The 17,343-nt window shown below is 40.8% G+C and overlaps 1 protein-coding gene across 4 annotated transcripts in view; it reads right to left on the bottom strand.

The window, feature by feature from the left end:
• Positions 1-17,343, bottom strand: part of LOC131216921 (protein ENHANCED DISEASE RESISTANCE 2-like) — a 188,758-nt gene that overhangs the window by 81,005 nt on the left and 90,410 nt on the right. For all 4 annotated transcript variants that reach the window (XM_058211538.1, XM_058211539.1, XM_058211537.1 and 1 more), the window contains exons 14-17: positions 10,556-10,755; positions 10,318-10,384; positions 9,156-9,331; positions 6,337-6,438 (exon numbers count right to left, since the gene is read on the bottom strand). In XM_058211538.1, the coding sequence (XP_058067521.1) occupies positions 6,337-6,438; positions 9,156-9,331; positions 10,318-10,384; positions 10,556-10,755 (545 nt within the window). The remainder of the gene's footprint in view (positions 1-6,336; positions 6,439-9,155; positions 9,332-10,317; positions 10,385-10,555; positions 10,756-17,343) is intronic.

Genomic DNA, 17,343 nt, shown 5'->3' with positions numbered 1-17,343 from the left:
TGCCAGTATGTTCCAAGTAGACCAACTCGGCAAGCTTCGATTGTAATCCTATTTCAGTACCACAATGACCTAAGACTTGTACCTTGGCGACCGCGAAGGCGTTGCGATTCCAACACCGTGCGACATGCCCCATTGCGACACCTAGATTAGAAGTTGCAGTTTTGAGCACAATCGGAGGTAAGCCGTGCAATGCATGCATGGCGCAGGCCCCACTTGCACAAATCCCGAGGTAGTCTAATCAATTAATCAATCCATCAATCACTCATCTCTCTCCCTATTAGTCAAACAAGCTTATACCTCTCATACCTTTGCCCATGCTAAGCCACTCCCTTCTCTCTTTCCCTCACCCCATTCTACCCCTCCATCTTTCTTATTTCCCTCTCTATCCAAAAAGTCCTACCACAAAGCTCCCAAACCCCTCTCATTTCCACAAATGTTTCTAGCAAGTGAGAGCGAGAAGAAAAGAGATTGGAGAGAAAGAAAGAAAAGATGAGAGAAAATTAGAAAGAGATTAGAGAGAGAAGAGAGAGTGCTTAAGAGAGGGAGTGTTTAAGAGAGATTAGAGAAAGGGCTTGAGGGGAATTTTGAGGGTTAAAGGAGACTATGAAGAGCTAGGTCCATCCAAGCCGTTCGATCGACGATCCGGCCATTCAACTTCATTGTGAGTGCAAGGGAGGACAAACTCTACCTTTTTCCTTGCTTTATTTCATTTTGGTGGGCCCAAATTGGTAGGAACCACCTTGCATTTGTATGAGGTGCATGGTGGACCCCATAGTAGTGGGGGCCCACCCCGATGGCCGGAATCCCCTCTTTCCTTCTCTTTCTTGTCCTTCTTTCCTTTCTTTTTCTTTTCTTTAATGACTGTGGACTATTGTGGGTCCCACAAGTGGGCCACACTGTGAGATAGCGTGCCCCACACGGTATCATAGCGTGGACCACCTTGTGTGGCCCACCGTAGTATTTATAAGCCATTCAACTTGTTTTTAAAATCACACAGATCTGGATTAAGGAAAAATACAAGATCAAGTCGATCCAAGGCATTTTGGGCCCACTACGAGGTGGCCAAACAAATGGTTGGAGTGGATTGTCCACACGTGGACCCACTTGGATGCAAATCAACATATATATATATATATATATATATATATATATATATATAAAGGGATAGTTGATGTTCGTCCAGCAACCAAAGGGCGAAAGCCCTTTTTGGGCGTCAGCAAGGGCCCAACTCGTGGGGCCCACCATGATGGATATATGTCATCCACACTTCCCATCTATTTTGACACATCATTTTAGGGCTAGGGCCCAAATATCAGCCAAAACCAGATCTCAGGTGGGTCACACCATAAAAAATAGTAGGGATGATGACAACCACTGTTGAAACTTTCTAAGGCCCAACATGATGTGTGTATGCCATGGAAACTGCCCAAGTTTGGACTCCCTGGGTCCATGGCGAGCTGGTCGATAAGATGGAGAAAGCAGATCACCTCAGTGTGGGCCCCATTCAACAAAAAAACAAAAAAAGAAAAGAAAAAAAAAAAAAAAAAAGATGTGCTGGACTTCACAATGCCCAAAGGGCGCTGCTGCCCATCAACATGAGGGCGGGAGCCTTCTTTGAGCAAGGAGAGGGGTCTGACTCGTGGGCCCCACCATGTTGTATGGGTCTAATCCACACCGTCCATCAGTTTTGCTAGATCATTTGAGGCCTAGAGCTCGAAAACGAAGAAGATCCAAATATTAGGTGACCCACACCATGTGATGCAATGGCGACAATGTCCTTGACACTGCCCTCTTGGCAACGTGGGAGGTGGTCCACTCGTGGGACCCACCATGTTGTATGTGTTTCATCCATACCGTCCATCAGTTTTTCCAGATCATTGAGGTCTGGGGCCTGAAAACAAAGAAGATCCAAATCTTAGGTGACCCACACCATGTGATCCAGTGGGGACAGCGTCCTTGACGCTGCCCTCTTAGCAACGTGGGAGGTGGTCCACTCGTGGGACCCACCACGCTGTATGTGTTTCATCCACACCACCCATTTATTTTGCTAGATTATTTTAGGGTTAGTGCCCAAAAATGAGACAAATCCAGATATCAGGTGGACCACACCACAAGAAGCAACGGGGATAATGACGTCCATTGTTGCAACATTCCTAAGGCCCACCTTGATGTTTATTTGTCATCAAACCTATTTATAAGGTCTCACAGACCCGGAGGAAGGAAAACACGAACATTAGTTTGACCCCACTCAAGTGGGGCCCATCGTTTCATGGGTGTCGGCCTGCACCGTGGATTTCAACAGGGGTCAGTGTTCGAAATATCTCCGATATTATCTTTATCTCTAGCTCAGCGATACCGATAACACTGGTAGCGAGTATCATATATTCAAGGTATTAGCAATGTATCGCTAAATATCGCCAACGTATCAATATCACTAATATAATTGCAAATATTTTCAACTAGGTAAATTCTAGGTGTCTCGTATTGTCAATGCATCAATATCGTCAATATTTTCAACTATGTAAATTCTAGGTAATGCTTGTATCATAAGTGTATGAACGATATTTCAATAATATCGCCAACGTATTGATATCATCAAAATTGTTTATTAGAAAAAAAAAAAAAAAATTCATGGGCACATGGTTGTATGTAGTGTTCAATTTGTCATTGATAATATTGATAATATCTCAATCTTATCGATATCGTAACATGTGCAATATTGAGAGTAGGGGTTGATCCATTACCGTCAAAATCTGCTGGAGCCCACCATGATATGTTGTCGCTACCCAACCTATTGACCTAGGCAACGTGTGACATGGATGTGAGGCCACACAATACCATCTTGATTCAAAGTTTTGTGGATCCTGCCAGTGTTAACGGTGGGATAGTGACATCACCCTGGAAACCTTCCTGAGTCCACCATGGTGTGTGCGTTTTATATCCATGCAGTACATTTGTTTGTCCAACTCACCTTAGGGTGGACCCACTAATATGTGGGGCCGCGTGGTGTGCACATGAAATGCACAACATCCGTCCATCTTGCTAGCCCAAGTTGAGGGGCAAATCCATATCTCAGGTGGGCCATACCTTAGGATACAATGGGTAACTGGTGCCCACTGTTGAGACATTCCCAAGGGCCATCAGGATATCTGTATGCTATCCACGCTGCCCATCTGACAATACGACCAGCCATGATGTGCGTATTTTATCCATACCGTCCATATGTTTTTCCATATCAACTTAGGTCATGAGCCCATAGATGAGGCCGATCAAATCCTCAAGTAGGCCGCACCAAAAGAAATAGTGGAAATTGAATGCCTACCATTGAAAGCTTCCACAACTCCATTATAATGTTTGTTGCCACCCAACTTGTCTGTGGGTCCTACTGTGGACCACACCATGGTGCATGTGTTTGTTTACGCCATCCCATGTAGGTTCCACCTTGATGTATATGTTATATCCTCACTAATCATTCGTTTTACTAGATCATGTTATATGCAAAAGCCCAACTGTGTGGCCGATTCTAGTCTCAAGTGGGCCATACCACGTAGACCTTTACATTGCTTGAGGGGCCCACTTATCGGGTCTCACTCACTATATGCCAGGCCATTTAAGGTTGATTATCATATGATATGTTTGATAACATGCTAACATACTTAGCTTGATAGGTCGATACCAATAATATGCTTAGTGTAATGGGTATTATGCACATACATATGCCGCACGCATCATCTGTATGCCTGTTATGAATGGCGGGTGATCATAGCATACGCCTTTTGGCTTGAGATACTTGGGGGGACTGGATAGGATAGGGTCGTCCCATATGATCGCGTGGTATGCGTAAGATTGATGCATGTTTTGAATAGTGTGATTCAGGTGTTGTGCATCATATATGATACATTGCATCTGCTCCCTAACGACACCAGGGTGTAGTCCCGCAAACCTTTTATGGTTGGCGAATGATTTTATGGACGCTAGAAACTATCGAGGTTACGAGGAATCATACGCGTCCCTGTGTGAAAGTTTCTAAACCCTGTGGTACCAGTAGGATGCACCAAAGTCTAGACCGAATGGATTCATGAGTGCATGATGGCTGGATACTGGTAGGCCGCGTCTCCCATTGTGTCGGGGTCGGTTAGAAGAGGGTTTGACCTTACCCGTCCAGGTACAAAGGGCTATATACTAGGTTGAGTCTGATCGACTAGTGAAATGGGTTCGCATTGATAAGCCAGGTAGGTTCCATGTACACTGAAGAGGCGGATAATGAGGTCTTTTGCACTCGCTTGGTCTTGCGCGCGATGGGCGACAGCCAGTGTCAGAAGTGTACTAGATCCCGATGATGATCCAATTGTGAACTAATCTAATATGTTGACTAGTGGAGAATTGGCATGTTACATTGCATCTTTAGCATATGACATTTGGCCATGTAGGCCCTTACATCGCATAGCCAAGGTATGGCTGATGGCATTCATGGACTTCCTAGTTAAGTCCTCCATTCCAGCTTACTCTGATATTTGTATGCTTGACACATGCATTGTGCGCACACACACGCACTCTCTAAGCTTCGGAGTAAGCTTACACATGTGGTTTACATGTAGGTTATGCTAGATCGTAGCAGCATTGAGGCAGGAGCATGTGCCTGATCTTTTGGACTTTTGTTACATCATGTATTTTCCTTTCAACACTGTACAACAGATATTATATTGGAAATGTAATGATGTTTTTGGTTTTGGTACACTTGTGGTTATGCTCATGTAAAAAAAAAAAAAAAATCACCCTGAAAATCCTTCTTGTGGTATCCCAAGATTGGAACCTGGCACATGGAAGCTAGGAGCCGAGAATGGGGTACTATGGAGGTTGTCATCACCAGATTCGGAGCTCGGGAATTTTGTGAGCCCGTTTACTGAGTTTGGGGCGTGACAAGATTTTTATTAAAAGAAAAGGGAAAAGGTTCCGTTCAAAAGTTGACCTATCCTTAACATGAAAATTGTCTGACATACCAACTATTAAACCATTTCCGAAAGCTGCTAAGTCAGGGTTTATTGAAAATTGTCTAGACTGATAATTGTGGACCCTTAAAGGTGTGTGCTTGGAACAGTTGCCGAGATTTCATCATTTTCATTACACAGCTATTCTGGAAATGTTTATTTAATATTACATAAATATGAGACACTTGGTCAATATATTGAAATCAGATATAGGCATTTAATACACAGGATATTTTCAAGGACTTACGTGAGAAGAGTCAGCATAGTTGGATGGGGTACATAATGACATATACTCGGAAAAGTGGAGGGGCATATAGGAAGAATTATACTCTTCTTGACACGGTTAAATTGTTGACAGTTCATGCTAATCTCTTTTCCACAATGAGATGTGTTGTCTACAACTGTCTACGTCTTGAATCAAGATCCTTCTGAATTGATTCCGAAGACTGTTGCGGGATTTGGAATGATACGAAGTACTCTCTTTATGACTTGTGCCTTAGTAGGGGTCATTGGGTCTCAATCTCTGCTTTTAAAGAGATTTTAACTTTGGGACTAAGACCAAGTGATCTCTGTTTGCCATCCTGTACACTTGAATAGGCGTGTTCTTGTTTGTGAGAACCTTGGAACACTGATTGAAGTTGAATCGTATGATGTAATAATTGCTGAAGATAAGTACCTAAGTTAAAAGAAGCACATGATAGGCATGGAGCTGTTTGAAATACCCAACGGTATCAAAGATAGAGAAAGTCCCACCCCTGCTGTCAGCAACGGTCAGTTGTAGCCTACCATCATTGATGGTAGTGAGAGATCTTTGCAAAAGATCCTAAACCCAATGGAATTCGTGTGCAAGAATTCTTAGATGTTTTTTTATGAGATCAAGGATGAATTGAGGCTTTCACATGTAGTGGATGAAGATGAACCTCATTCTGATGAATACATTGGAATCTTCAAACTCCAAGCAATGGGTCGTTCCTGTGGATGATAAGATCAGTAGATCACCTCTATGAAGAAAATTCAATTTGGGAGTTAGTTGACCTGTCTTCTGGTAAGTTGATCTGCCTTTTGGTAGTCGGGTGATTGTTAAGTATCAATACAAAGTTAGATGGTTTCGGCAATAAAATCTAAAGCCTGATTAGTATTGAAAGTTTCAATCAAATTCATAGCATGGATTACAGAGATGTTCTCCTGTGTGGTGAGATTCTACTATATCCACATGATTATGTCATAACTACATATATTGATTAAGAGTCATACAAGATGGACATTGAGACCACCTCTGAATGATGATTTGCAGGGCACAACAAAACCTTATTAAGTGCTTACAGATTTTATTTTATTTTATTTTTACCTGAACAAGACATTTAGGATACAATGCAACCTTATCAATTTTAGTATCAGCTGTGAACCAATCAACTGCTAAGAGCTTCAAAAGCGGATCTCCTCCCACGACCTGATAGAAAAATGAAACATGTTATGATACTAATGATCCACAGGAGTGAGCATGGGATAACCATGTGAGCCCAATGAAATATGGTTTAAAAAGTTCATAAATGAATGAAAAATAGAGATTACGAAAAAAAGTAAATGTACTAATGGAGTTCTATGTTATAAAGTGAACTATTCAACAAGCACGAAAAACTCAACCACATAGGTGGCCAACTGTTTATAGAGGTATGCTGTGCATCCTTGAAGACAGAAAATTAACTCTATTACTGCTAGTAGTCTGCAAACTACATAGGCAATGAAAATTTGTGGCCGTAAATGGAGTAAATTAGGCCTCATTTGGGAGCGTGTATTTGATATGTATTGGCAATTGCCATGGGATCCATGTGCATTGGAATCACCAGTTGTGTTTGGCAGACTATAATCTCAATCCATTGGCAGCTTGTAGTTGGAATGCATTCATGGAGGGAGTGAAAGAGAGGACTATGACTTGTGAATCAATGGTAATTGGAATCAATGTTAGATGAAATCACATGGTTTTGCTGTGATTTCAAAAAAGAGGCTTTTGGTTTATTTGATGTGACTTGTATTCCAATTCACGTCAAATACTCTCCCAAATGCACTAGTTACCAATGATGCACACCAATTACCACCTATTGTTGTTTGGAGTATCCCCAATACTATCCGTATCTCCAGCTTGCTAATACCGAAAACACTGGTAGTATTAGAAATTCCAGGCATCAGTGATACATTGCTAAGTATCGCCAATATTGTCAACTGTGTAAATTCCAAGTGTTGCTTGTATCGCCAATGTATCGACAATATTTTCAACAGTGTAAATTTCAGGTGTTGCTTGTTTCGCCAATGTATCTGAGGTATTTCAATAATATTGCCAATGTATCGATATCACCAAAAATCTATTTATTAAAAAAAAAATCCACTTCAATCTTTTTATGGGTGCATGGTTGTATGATGAAATGCATGCTTGTATGTGTGCATATGTATGTCTGCATGGATGGATATATGTATCATGGATGGATGAATGGCTGGATGGTTAGTTTGATGCATGGATGGATGGTGTGTGTGTGCGCGCGGATGGATCATGCATGGGTGTTTGTATGTATGTACATGCATGGATGGATAGTTGAATGGAAGATGGATCCACCATTTTCCCCATGTTTCCCTGAGTCAGCGATACATGCTTTTAGGCCCCATTAAAGGAAAAGTTATTATTTGATTCCTAAATATGCAAATATGCATTTTTTTCACTATTATTTGATTCTTAAATATGAACATATGTGTATTTTAGCATCTCTGAAAAATAACATTGAAAACTTCCACCATTTCCCCCATGTTTCCTAATGTTTCCCTGAGTTAGCATTATATGCTTTTAGACCCCCATTAAAGAGAAACTCATTATGTATGCATCTTTTTTGCAATTATTTAATTCCTAAATATGCAAATATGTGTATTTTAGTATCTCTTGAAGTTTCTCTGAGAAATTCCACCATTTTCTCATGTTGCCCCAATGTTTCCCTCAGTCAGCGATATGTTTCCAAGCATCAACAATAATGTTTCTGTATCCCCAGCCAGCAATACATGTAAAAATACTGAACACTACCACCTATTACGCGCTCCCAAATGACCCCTTAGCACAATGGTATAACCAAGGTCAGTAAAAAACTAAATATTACTCGGAAAGATGAACCAAACAAAAGATTAGAAGCTACAAATGTTACATCCATACCTATGTAAATCTATACTCACATTGATCTACTTTCTTAGTGTTGTTTCATGCTGAAAAAGTGTTCAAACAAAAAGCATAAAATGATTTAAAGAACAAGACTTTTTAAAAATGGACTATGCCTTAATAGAGACCCCCAAACCAAATAAATGTAAATAATGGTCGATAAAAAATTTTAAAAAAAAAAATAATAAAATAAAAATAAAAAAAATTAATGATTACTAAGCTATTTTTCTTTATTTCTTATTTCTTATTTCAAGTCATCGCAGGATCAATTAAATGAGTGTTAAACTTTTTATTTTCGATTGAACTGTGTTATATCATAGAGTAGCAAACATGCATTGAAGTCTCACTATGATGTAAAACATCCGAAAATGTAGCAAGTACAACACAAAATGAGATCTTCATTGCAAATGCACACATAACAGATATTTCTTAATGGTTGCATCAAAAGATAATGATATCTAGCCACAAAAATGATTGCCTCAAAGAAATATATATATTGAAGCTTCATTATGATGCAAAAATAAAATGCAGCCAATATAACACAAAATGAGGTATTACCATACAAATACACATGTTATTTATATTTTTAATGATTGAATGTCTTGTATTGCATAGATGTGAACCCTTCCATCCATGATTGATATCTCACGATTCTCACCATTCAGAAGAAGTGAACTTCATCATCATTGCCACCTTTAGGACAACACGATACTCCATATTCAACAATCGAAGTACCCTAGCACAGCAACCAAGGAGGTTCCAAAATAAACCACATGTAAAATGTGATTTTAAATGATTGTGTTTCTGTAACCTGTTACATTATTTGAATACTTCCATTTACAATTCATATATCATTATTCAGGAAAAATTATATAATCATCAATGTTTATTTACTGCAAATGACATATGAAGTGTCCCAGAAAGCTAGAAGCCAAAAGGGCATGAAAGCAGATACCACACACAAATAAACTGACCTTAGAGTAATCCGTTAAGTATGTTTTTCCTCTTATCATGAATCCTTGGCCACCCGGTGAAGTCCAACAGTTTGTATCAGATGCATCTTTCCCTTGGCGCATAGAACCATGAAACTGATTCAAATCAACACTAATAGGAGATGTGTTTGCATCCAATTCAGTATTTGCAACAAGTGCTGCATCCATGAAGAAAACCAGCATTTTATTAATGAAAATCATTAAGTAAACAAATCAGAGTCGACGTTCCCAGCCCACAAAAGCCGGACAGCTGCTCTTGAAGATTGACGTCCTTTTGTTGGGCTAGACTATGGAAGCGCAACTGCAGGAACTCATCCAAGCTACATGCATGTATGTCAATTGAGACCATCCAGGTACTGGGCTTGATTGTAGATGGAGTGTACCTCACAAAATTACACTGATTGGATGCCATCCGATTTTTTGTCATTGCCAGTTCACAGCCACATATTGGACAGTTAAGATCATTCAATTGGTAAGAACCTCTGTCTGTTCTCTATCCACAATCGGCCCCATGATTTGGACGGTCCCCTTTGGTAAATGTATCCCATGTGTATGGTGGAGTTATCACAGATTAGCACATTGTGACAAAAGCACACTGTAGCCTAGTCCTTTGGTTTTAGGCTTTCTTATTTGGTAAAGATCAACCACTATCATGAACAGAAAACTGGGGATGGACCAACATTTTCTTTAACATGAACTGAAAATATTCTTTGGGCTTGGTGCATTAGATGTCTTCAAAGCATTTTTTTACTAGTGCAACTAAAGGTTTAGAAAAAAATGCAGCATAGACGTCCGATGCAAACTGTTTCATGTGCCAAAAGACTGAAAATAAGACCCAGCTCTTTGCAGAGTTGAGACTCCCCAAGATGCTAGCTAGGTCACCCTTTAAATACCCTTACTCACACAAATGGAGGATTTTAACTCCATACAGTAACGAGAAATGCATAAAGAGTAACAAAAAGGAAGCTTAAATGTTTGAAATTGTAAGTTATACGACTAGCTATTGTAAAGTCACTTCTACTGGAAACTGAGACTTCATGCAACCTACTTGGAACTTTTAAGTGCATTAGTGACTTGCTAAAATGGAAGCATTTGTAATAAATGATTATGAGTGGATCTCAGTTCATATGGGAGAAGAGAATACCTGATCTTTGCTTTAGAGCTAAGCTTGCAATGGCCCATGAAACGTTCTTCAGCTTCATTTGTCCACCCTAGTCAAAAGAAAAGTCCCAACAATAGGAATTATAAAAAAAAAAAAAAATGCCTACATGCAGTATATAAATGATGATCCCAAAAGAGAGTAGATTGTACTTGCATAGTTCACTAAACCAACACTGACATCCTTTGGTCAAAAGGGTGTTAGAAGGAGAAAGAGGGATAACCTTGGGTAGCTCTACATCCTCATCACTATCTTCATCTTCCAACGATGCATCACTAGCAATCGCATCATAAAACTCATCCTTCGAATTGGGATCCTCCAATTCACAACTAGCACCAGAAACACTAGAGATTGATGAATGGACAACTGTTGTAGGAGAATCAAATTTGAGTGTCGGATTTGCTGCAAAATATTCTCTCAGACCTGAACAATCAGAGCGACTAACACCATAAGACTTACCAATAGAAAAATAGGCCCCAAGTAAGGGAAAAAAAAAAAACAAAACAAAACAAAACAAAAAACACGGTTGAATGGTTTCTGTTTCTCCTAGAAATCTGCAACAATTTTCTAAATGAATTATTGTGTAAGCAAGAGACCAAACTTTCAGTTGCCTCCTGTTTGATTAGTATAATGTTATCCATAAGAAGATGCATCGTAGAGAATTAAACATCCAGAATAAATTGCTTATGTAAGCAATCACATCTTACAATAACACGTTAGAAATTCTTTACAGATATTGACCCATATGAAAATGATAATAGTGATTGTTATTTGTCCTTATCTTGAGCACATGTGGACCACATGTGGGATCCACACATGCCACGTGTGGTGATGAGTGGTGTTGGTAGTCTTTCCAAGATCTAAGATTGTACATTGTATTCGGACGATGTCTACATTTGTTACTTGGACAATGTCCACATTCACTGTACATTGTATCTAAACAATGTCTGCATTTTCTCATTTGCATTTATACCCCATTGATACTGTGAAAAATAATAAGAATTTGATTCCCTTTATCTCTTTCATCCCTTCTTTTCCAACATGATTTATGACGTGGTATCAGAGCGTGATTGATCATGTACCTGATTTATGGCGTGGTATCAGAGCGTGATTGATCATGTACCTCTCTCTCTCTCTCTCTCTCTCTCTCTCTCTCTCTCTCTCTCTCTTCCGTTTTTCTTTCTTCTCCTTTTCTTTTTCCATCTCTTTTGGTGAAATCCTAACACGTTTGGGTAGACCTAAGTTAAATCCATTCTCTCATTGTACCACCATTGAGTGGGTCGTGTAATCATGCCCTATGAAGGTGCATAAGGTCCACTTTTATTTTCTACCACTGTGATGGATCAAAGTGGACCATCAATCATCAAGAGTTGGATTTACGGTTCAATTTGAAGACAAGGGTCAGATTTGAAGACGAGTTGTGAGTGGAGTTTTTTAATGGCCATGATTGAAGATATAGTACATGAGTGAAAGCCATAATACAAGTAAAGTCCTAATTGTTTGTTTGTGGATTCGTATCATCCTAGATGTTTGGTTGTGGTAAGATTTAGTTGAAAATTCTTCCTAGTTGTGTGTTCAAGTTTCTTATTTTATGAAATATGGATGCCGAGAGCGAGACAAAAATAATATCATGTCTCCATCTTGAGTTGATGACTCTGCAAATCACATCAACAAAACTTAATAAGGAAAATTACCTACAGTGGGCCACATCTATAGAACTCTTTCTTATGGGAAAGAGAAAGGTAAAGTATTTCTCTCGAGCCTGTAGAAACTTCAACAGAGTATGAAGATTGGGTAGTTGAAGATGCTCATATTAGAGCATTATTGTGGAACAATATGGAACCACAATCAGTGCGAATGTCATCTTCTTCAGGACAACAAAAGAAGTCTAGGAAAACTAGAAGGACATTTATTTAGGTGAGAAGAAATTGACCCGCATCTATAAATTACTCCAGAATATTTTCTCCTCCCAGCTAGGAGATTAGAGTGTGGGAGAGTACTACTTTGCCTTGCAAGGCATGTGGGAAGAACTAAATGTGTATCGGTTGTTGTCAACAGATTATGAGACTATGCAATGACAGAGAGGAATTCCAAGTGGTTAAATTCCTCTCAGGCCTCTACCCTGAGTTTGAGCCTATAAGAGCTCAGATCGTTGGAGGTAGTGAAATTCCATCCGCCACTGAGGCATTCGCCAAAGTTCAACGTACAACTAGCATAAATTCGAAAGCTTCATCCTCATCTAATCCGTCTGCATTTATCTCTGCGTCTAGTAGAGGAGATGGGGGGAGCCGAGGTGGTTGTGGTCGTAGTGAATAGTTTGGCAGTAGAGATTTTAGGGGAGGTCACGTTGGAGGCAAGAGTACACGGGGTGGTAGTGGCACATATTGTAATGGTGGATATAGAGAATGCTAGTGTATTATATTTATAGTGTGTCCTTTTAGTGTAAGTGCATGTGCACACTTCCCTATTCTCCTGCAGTGTACTATATGCTTTTTCATAATAAAATATTATGTGTTAGGGCATGCAAGCCTAACACATATCATCTCTCCCAAACTCTCCTCCTCCTTCTCTCTCAATATTCTCATCTCTTCTTCACATTATCCTCATCAAATCTTTTTCTACTTGGTATCAGAGCAAGTTCAAGGCATTCCGCATCCAACAGGTTGAGAGGCGACACGTCACCTTGCTGACGTCAGCGTTGTACGGACGCATGGGCTCTGTTTGAGCTAAAAGTTTAGGGGTTTGATAGATCTTGATTTTAGAAGATTTGTCATGATTTTTTCAGAATTTATTGGACCTCATTTCGTGGTTTTTTGGGCGAAATAGAGAAATTCGAAAATCGGTTCCAGATTCCGTTTTTCTTCGATCTACCTCAAATCGGTAAGCTTTTCTTCGGTTTCTTTGCTCAAGATGGACCGAAATCTTCCTCCCAAGCTATCCATGGTGGATTTTTTACTTAAGATCAAGGTTTGAGAGGTTTTTAACCTCAAATGGGCGTGCGGCTGGGCCGTTTTTCACTCGGTCAGGCCCTATTTGACTGCGTTTCATGGTATTTTGGATGATTGACATTTGTTTGAGGTTTATCTCTTGTTATGTTGAAGGATTAAGTGAGATAGAGTTGTTTGAATCAATCTTTCTTGGCATAGGGGGTCTCTTGGCATAGGTTTATTTCTCTTGGACTCTATTATGGCTGACAAAGGGCCCTCATCTCTTGGCATAGGGTCTCTTGAATCTAACCCCTTGCAGATTACCTCCATTAAGTTGAATGGTGACAACTATCTTCAATGGGCACAATCTGTAAAAGTATTTTTAGGAGCCCGTGACAAGTTGTCGTATATTTTGGATGATTCCCCAAGCTCTACAGATGTTACCTACAAGTCTTGGACAAAGGAGAATTATCAAGTTATTGCATGGTTGTTGAATAGCATGGATTCCTCGATTAGCCACTCAGTGATGTTTTTATCCTCGGCTAAAGGCATTTGGGATACGCTTCATGATATGTTCTCGGAATCTCAGAATTTTTCACGGGTATTCCAGCTTATTCAAGAAATTGGTCGGTTTCAACAAAACTCCAGATCCTTAAAAGACTACTATTCGATGCTTCGGGGTATGTGGGATGAGTTGGATATGTATCAACCTCTTCCTTCCAAATGTAAAGAGGATCATGAACATGCTCATAAGCAACGGGATGATACTCGTATCATGCAGTTCCTCGCTGGGTTGAGTTCTGATTATCTTCACGTTCGCGATCAGGTTGTTATGCAGGATCCTCTTCCCCCATTGACGACAGTCTATGCCATGTGTCAGCGTGTTATGATCTCTACTCTTCCTTCTCATTCATTTGTGCCACCCGAGCGTTCGGCACATCTTGTTGGCGATCAGTACTCCCTTGGTCTTAGGGTACCATCCTTGAGCTCAGGGCGCATTTCTGGTTTTGGTGGTCGTGGTAGAGGCCGCGATCTAGATCGCAGTCGCGGCGGCCGTAGTCTTCGTGGTCGTGGTGGACGTGGACGAGGACGTGATGGTTCCCGCATTTGTTCACATTGCGGTGGAACTAATCACACTATTGATTATTGCTGGCAGCTACATGGTCGTCCTACGTATCCGCTGCTTCTGTTGTTTCCACTGTTGCTTGAGACACGGTCTTCCACGCTGAGCAGTCTACTTCAGGGAGTCTCTTATTATTTCTGGCGGCATATGATGCCCTTATGCGGCTTCACATTCGGGATATTCCTGAGCCTTCTCACGCAGCTTCGGCCCAGTCAGGTACCGCCCTTCTTGCGTCATCCTCTCCTACCTCCTGGGTCATTGACTCTGGAGCTTCCTCCCATATGACTGGTAAGTTGCAAATCTTTTCTTCTTATTCTTCTTCTTCTTCTCCCACTCAGTATGTCACAGTCGCAGATGGAACCCAATCTCCCATCTCTGGGATTGGTTCCATCCCTCTCTCTTCTTCCTTGTCTTTGTCCTCCGTATTGCATGTGCCTCGTTTTCCATTAAACTTATTGTCTGTTAGCTCTCTTACTAAATCACTCAATTGTTCCATCACCTTCTTTCCTTCTTATTGTTTGTTTCAGGACCTACAGACGAAGAGAGTGATTGGTGGGGGGCATGAGCGAGGAGGCGTTTATCTTCTCGATGATACACTTGTTGCCGCTTCTAGTACCCTTTCTCTAGATCAAGAGTCCATGACTCGGTGGCATTGCCGCTTAGGCCACCCATCCATTGCTAGATTGAGACTTTTATTTCCCTCCTTACCTGTCACTAAACCATTATGCTGTAATATTTGTGAATTGTCTAAACATCATCGTGCTACGTTTCCTCCTAGCTCTTCTGGGAGGAAATCTCAACCTTTTCTTCTGGTTCACTCGGATGTTTGGGGACCAGCTCCGGTTACCTCGACTTTTGGATTTAGATATTTTGTTACCTTTATTGATGATTATTCCCGCATGACTTGGATTTATCTTTTGAAATCTAAAAGTGAAGTATTTAATGCATTTAAAGTGTTTTATCATGAAGTGTGCACTCAATTTCATTGTTCCATCAAATCCCTCCATTCTGATAATGGGGGAGAATACATGTCTACTGCCTTTCTGTCCTTCTTGCAAGAACGTGGTATTTTATCTAGGACGTCATGTGCTCGCACTCCTCAACAAAATGGTATTGCAGAACGAAAGAATCGTCATCTTCTTGACGTTGCTCGCACCCTTCTACTTGGTATGCATCTACCCAAACATTTTTGGGGTGATGCTCTTTTAACTGCTACTTTTCTTATTAATCGTATACCCTCACGTATTCTGTCTTATAAATCTTCATTTACTATTTTGTATCCTCATGATAACCCATTTCCTCTACCACCTAAAGTTTTTGGTTGTACATGCTTTGTTCAAATTTTGGATGGGAGTAATGATAAACTTAGTCCCAGGGCGATTAAATGTTTCTTTATAGGGTATACTCGGAGTCAGAAAGGTTATAAATGCTTTGACCCATTGACTCGCAAGAAATATGTCTCTGCCGATGTCACCTTCTTTGAGGATCTTTCTTTTTTCTCCTCTCCAGGCAGATCCCTCTGTGATCCTCTTGCGCGTCAGGGGGAGTATAACTGTTCTCCTCTTTCCACTAATGATCATGGGAAAACTCCTCTCCCCTCTATTCAGCATCCTGTTGGTGATATGGTTGAGCCTAAGCCTCTGCGGGTGTATCAGCGTCGAGATAAATCTTCACAAGCTCAATCATCTACCCTTCCGCTTACTTTGGATGTTGGTTCAGGTGACTCTCCTAACTCGAGTTTAGATCTTCCCATTGCCTTGCGCAAAGGGTCACGATCTTGTACTCAACACCCCATTAGTAATTTCGTTTCATATGATCATCTTTCACCGTCTTTTCAGTCGTTTGCAGCTTCCCTTTCATCACAGACTATTCCTAGATCTCTCTCACATGCTCTTCAGTCCTGATTGGACAAAGGCGATGATGGAAGAAATGTCTGCTCTTGAGAAGAATCATACTTGGGATCTTGTGCCACTTCCTGTAGGCCATAAGCCTGTTGGCTGTCGATGGGTTTATACAATCAAGTTTCTTCCAGATGGCTCAATTGATCGCTATAAAGCCCGTCTTGTTGCTAAAGGTTACACCCAGACTCATGGTGTGGATTACTTCGAGACATTGTCTCCGGTGGCTAGGCTTAATTCAATTTATGTTGTGCTCTCCTTGGCCGTTAATTTATCATGGCCCTTGTTTTAGCTTGATGTTAACAATGCATTTCTCCATGAGGATCTTACAGAGGAAGTTTACATGCATCAACCTCCTGGCTTTGTTGCTTCTCACAACCCTGCACTTGTATGTCGGTTGAAGAAGGCTCTTTATGGACTCAAACAATCTCCACGTGCATGGTTTGAAAATTTTAGTCAGGCTCTCTTGGAGTTTGGCTTTGTTCGTAGTCATGCTGATCATTCTCTTTATATGTCGTCGATCGACGGGCATCATGGTTCTCATTGTCTATGTGGATGATATTGTTTTGTCCGGTAGTGATTATGTGGGAGGTCAAAGATTTTTTGAAGACCAAGTTTGAAATCAAGGATCTTGGTCCTCTTCGCTACTTCCTCGGAATTGAAGTTGCTCGCTCATCATCCAAATTGGTCTTGTCACAACGAAAATATGTGCTCGATCTTCTCATGGAGACTGGCATGTTAGGATGCAAGCCTGCTACCACTCTCATGGATCCTTCACAGAAGCTTCGACCAGATGATGGTACTCTCCTTATTGATCCCGAGATGCATCAATGACTTGTATGCCGGCTTATTTACCTGACTATTACTCGCCCAGATCTCTCATTTGCGGTGGGGGTTGTTAGCCAATTCATGCAAGCTCCCCGTACTTCTCATCTCACGGCTGTCTACCGCATACTTCGGTATTTAAAATCAGCCGGGTCTTGGCCTCTACTTTCGTTGCATGGTCATCTTCATCTTTCGGGCTATTCCGATGTTGATTGTGCGGGTAGTACTTTTGGTCATC

The sequence above is a fragment of the Magnolia sinica genome, chromosome 10, assembly GCF_029962835.1.
Source record: "Magnolia sinica isolate HGM2019 chromosome 10, MsV1, whole genome shotgun sequence".
NCBI lineage: Eukaryota > Viridiplantae > Streptophyta > Magnoliopsida > Magnoliales > Magnoliaceae > Magnolia > Magnolia sinica.
The sequence above is the reverse complement of the archived record's forward strand: the minus strand, read 5'-3'. Positions and strand labels throughout refer to the sequence as shown.